We start from the raw sequence: 2,580 nt of genomic DNA, 5'->3' as shown, positions 1-2,580 counted from the left end.
ATCCCTGTGCAAAAGAGCAAATTTGTTATTAGAGAAAGCCTGCTTGGTCCTGCTGGTCAACCCCCACTCCTGGCCATGCTTGAAGTGTCGATGAAAATATCAAGTTAAGCTTTTCAGGAAAGTGGGTAATTGCAATTTGGGAAGGAAAGAGATGAGATTTCCTCTATAGGGACAATGGGCACGGTTTTTGGTAGCTGGAATATTCAGTGGCTGACATCAGAGAGGTCTAGGAGCTGTGCCTCAAAGATTGTATGGCTCAAGTTCATTTTCTCACCCTGTATTTCTCACTCCACAGAATTTTACATGTATTTCTGTCGTTTGAAAGTTACCCAGCTAGTGATAATTTCTGTTTCTCAGATATGTGCCTTCCTATGTTGTTCAAGGTGGTATGGAACTACTAGGCTCATGCAATACTCCTGACTCAGTTTCTAAATAACCAGGATCACAAATCTATATCCCAAGATCTGCTGGTAGTTTGAGATCTATTTGGAGCAGCAGCCAGAACTTGTGGAGACTATGGGAACTTGGGTCTCATTCATCCATATTCCACATCGATACAGCTTTTATTGAGTGGCTCTAACAGATTGGCAGCATTTTGTGACATATAGAGGGTTTGTCATATAAATTGGTAAAATGGACAACTGTATGTGTGAGGAATGGTTATGTGAATGGTAGGATCAAAAAGTGTTCCAAACCTTAGGCATGAAGCCGACATGCCTTCATTCACACAGGGCACTACAAATCTCTGTACCTCTCCTGAGAACCCTTTAGTTCCTTGATCTTCTGGGGCAGAGTCTTGGTCCAGAACTGCAGCCTTCTGGCCTTCAGGGCTCGGCCCACAGCAGGCTGGGTGTTCAGCTGCAGGTACTGCTCATCATGGTCCATCACAGGCCAGTGGGGTAGACCCTTGCTGTTGGGGTTCCTGTGGATATGCCAGCCAGCAGAGAAGAGTGAAGGTCACTTGATCCTGATTTGGCTCAGGACAGTGAATGAAGTAGGCCAGGGGGTTAAGGGACTGATAGGGTGTATGTCCTGATATTGGGATACAAGTGTGACCCACTAGTTCCTACTCCATGTGGGACAAGTTTACTGTCCCTCATGGCCTGTTTTCTGCCTCCTTCTCCAAGGCAATAGCTAAAGATCATTACCACAATACTGAGGCCCACCTGCCAAGTTACCGCAAGATGACCAGTAACAAACATATATAAAGTGTCTTAGTGTACTGTGTGTGTGTGTGTGTGTGTGTGTGTATGTTTGTGCACACATGCATGTCCAAGTTCATAGGGGCTTGTGTGCATGTGCATGGCAGCTGACTATGTGGTAAACTGCTTGCCAAAGTGTGCTGGAGGGTAGGGAAGACTTTCTCATGCAATAAAGGACCATACATCCTAAGGAGCTCACCATGCACAAAGGGAGTTCTGGACAGCAACCCACCCTTGCAGAAGTTGAGGGAAGGGCATCCTCTCACCCATGTCGTGCAAAGTTGGCCCAGTACTTCATTATCTTTCTGCTTAGTAGCTCCTCCTCCTCTGTGTGGGGAACTGAAGAGAGAAGGACAGGTACCCATGTCTCAGCCACTTCATGCAGCTTCCTATTCATGCTTCACACTCATCAAGCCAGCTGTAACTCAAGTCTAAACTATTGGTTTGGTTCCCTCCTTTCCTATCCCCACAATCCAGGACTAAGTCTCTTAGTGGATTCATTCCTGCGCCATTATTTTCTTATTACCAATAACACAAGGTAGACTCAGAAAGGTCCAGATTTCAACCTAATGTAGACTTTGAGCTGTGAGACGGTGCACACTGGGTTCTGTCTTTCTTCAAGGACTTAGATCCCTTGACTGGATTAAGAACTCAGCTATACTTCAGGTTTCCATAATGGACTCCGTCATGCTCAAGGAAATTCATCAAGACTCACGTTTTATATTACCGACTTGGTAGCCAAAGACAAGGAAAATTTCATCACCGTGGTCCGCCTTCACGTGGGGTGGCCTGAAATCCTTGAAGAAGCTGGATTGATGTTGGAACTCATAGAAGTAGACAGGAGCATGGGAACCTGGGGATGAGGACATGTAATGACATGGTGGCGCTTTGTCCAGAACTGTCCTGACACACATTTGTGACAAGATGCCTCAGTCTCAAATTATCTGAAATCAAGACAGTTGAGTGTGGAACCCCATCCTGGAGCACTGACTGTGGGAAAACCCACTGTTAAATAATGACTCTGCCCTCTCTGGGAGAGTAAGTCACAGATACCACTTGTCTGCTTCTGTACTGTTTCTTCATCTGTACTCAGATAAGGTGTCACCATCTTGTACTCAGAATACGGATTTACCAGTTGGTCATCTGAAACCAGAGATCCAATCCTGACTTTGGTAAGGCCTGGACACTATAGGGCTTGTCTGGGAACCACAGTTTTGAGCTTTCTCCCTCAACCTTGTCACAGGTGTACTCACGCTGAAATTGTGCTACTTGGAGTGCAGGAATCATGAACATGAAGTCTCCCTTCATCTCTCTGAATTGTGCTTGGAGGGTCTTGGGGTCCTCAGTGTCCCCCATGTACTCTTCCATTAGCAGGTCA

The 2,580-nt window shown here is 45.9% G+C and overlaps 1 protein-coding gene across 1 annotated transcript; it reads right to left on the bottom strand.

Moving 5' to 3' along the window:
* Window positions 1–538: 538 nt before the first annotated feature.
* On the bottom strand, window positions 539–2,574 carry LOC114615643 (pyrethroid hydrolase Ces2e-like). Its single transcript, XM_028761319.1, has 4 exons — window positions 2,456–2,574; window positions 1,918–2,055; window positions 1,469–1,541; window positions 539–922 (listed from the first exon to the last, which is right to left on the bottom strand). The coding sequence occupies exons 1-4, from the start codon at window positions 2,568–2,570 to the stop codon at window positions 736–738; spliced, it is 513 nt and encodes a 170-aa protein (XP_028617152.1). The 5' UTR covers window positions 2,571–2,574; the 3' UTR covers window positions 539–735.
* Between the last annotated feature and the right edge of the window lie 6 nt (window positions 2,575–2,580).

The sequence above is a fragment of the Grammomys surdaster genome, unplaced genomic scaffold (assembly GCF_004785775.1).
Source record: "Grammomys surdaster isolate TR1022 unplaced genomic scaffold, NIH_TR_1.0 128512, whole genome shotgun sequence".
NCBI lineage: Eukaryota > Metazoa > Chordata > Mammalia > Rodentia > Muridae > Grammomys > Grammomys surdaster.
Note: the sequence above shows the minus strand (reverse complement) of the source record. Positions and strands in the feature narration are given on the sequence as shown.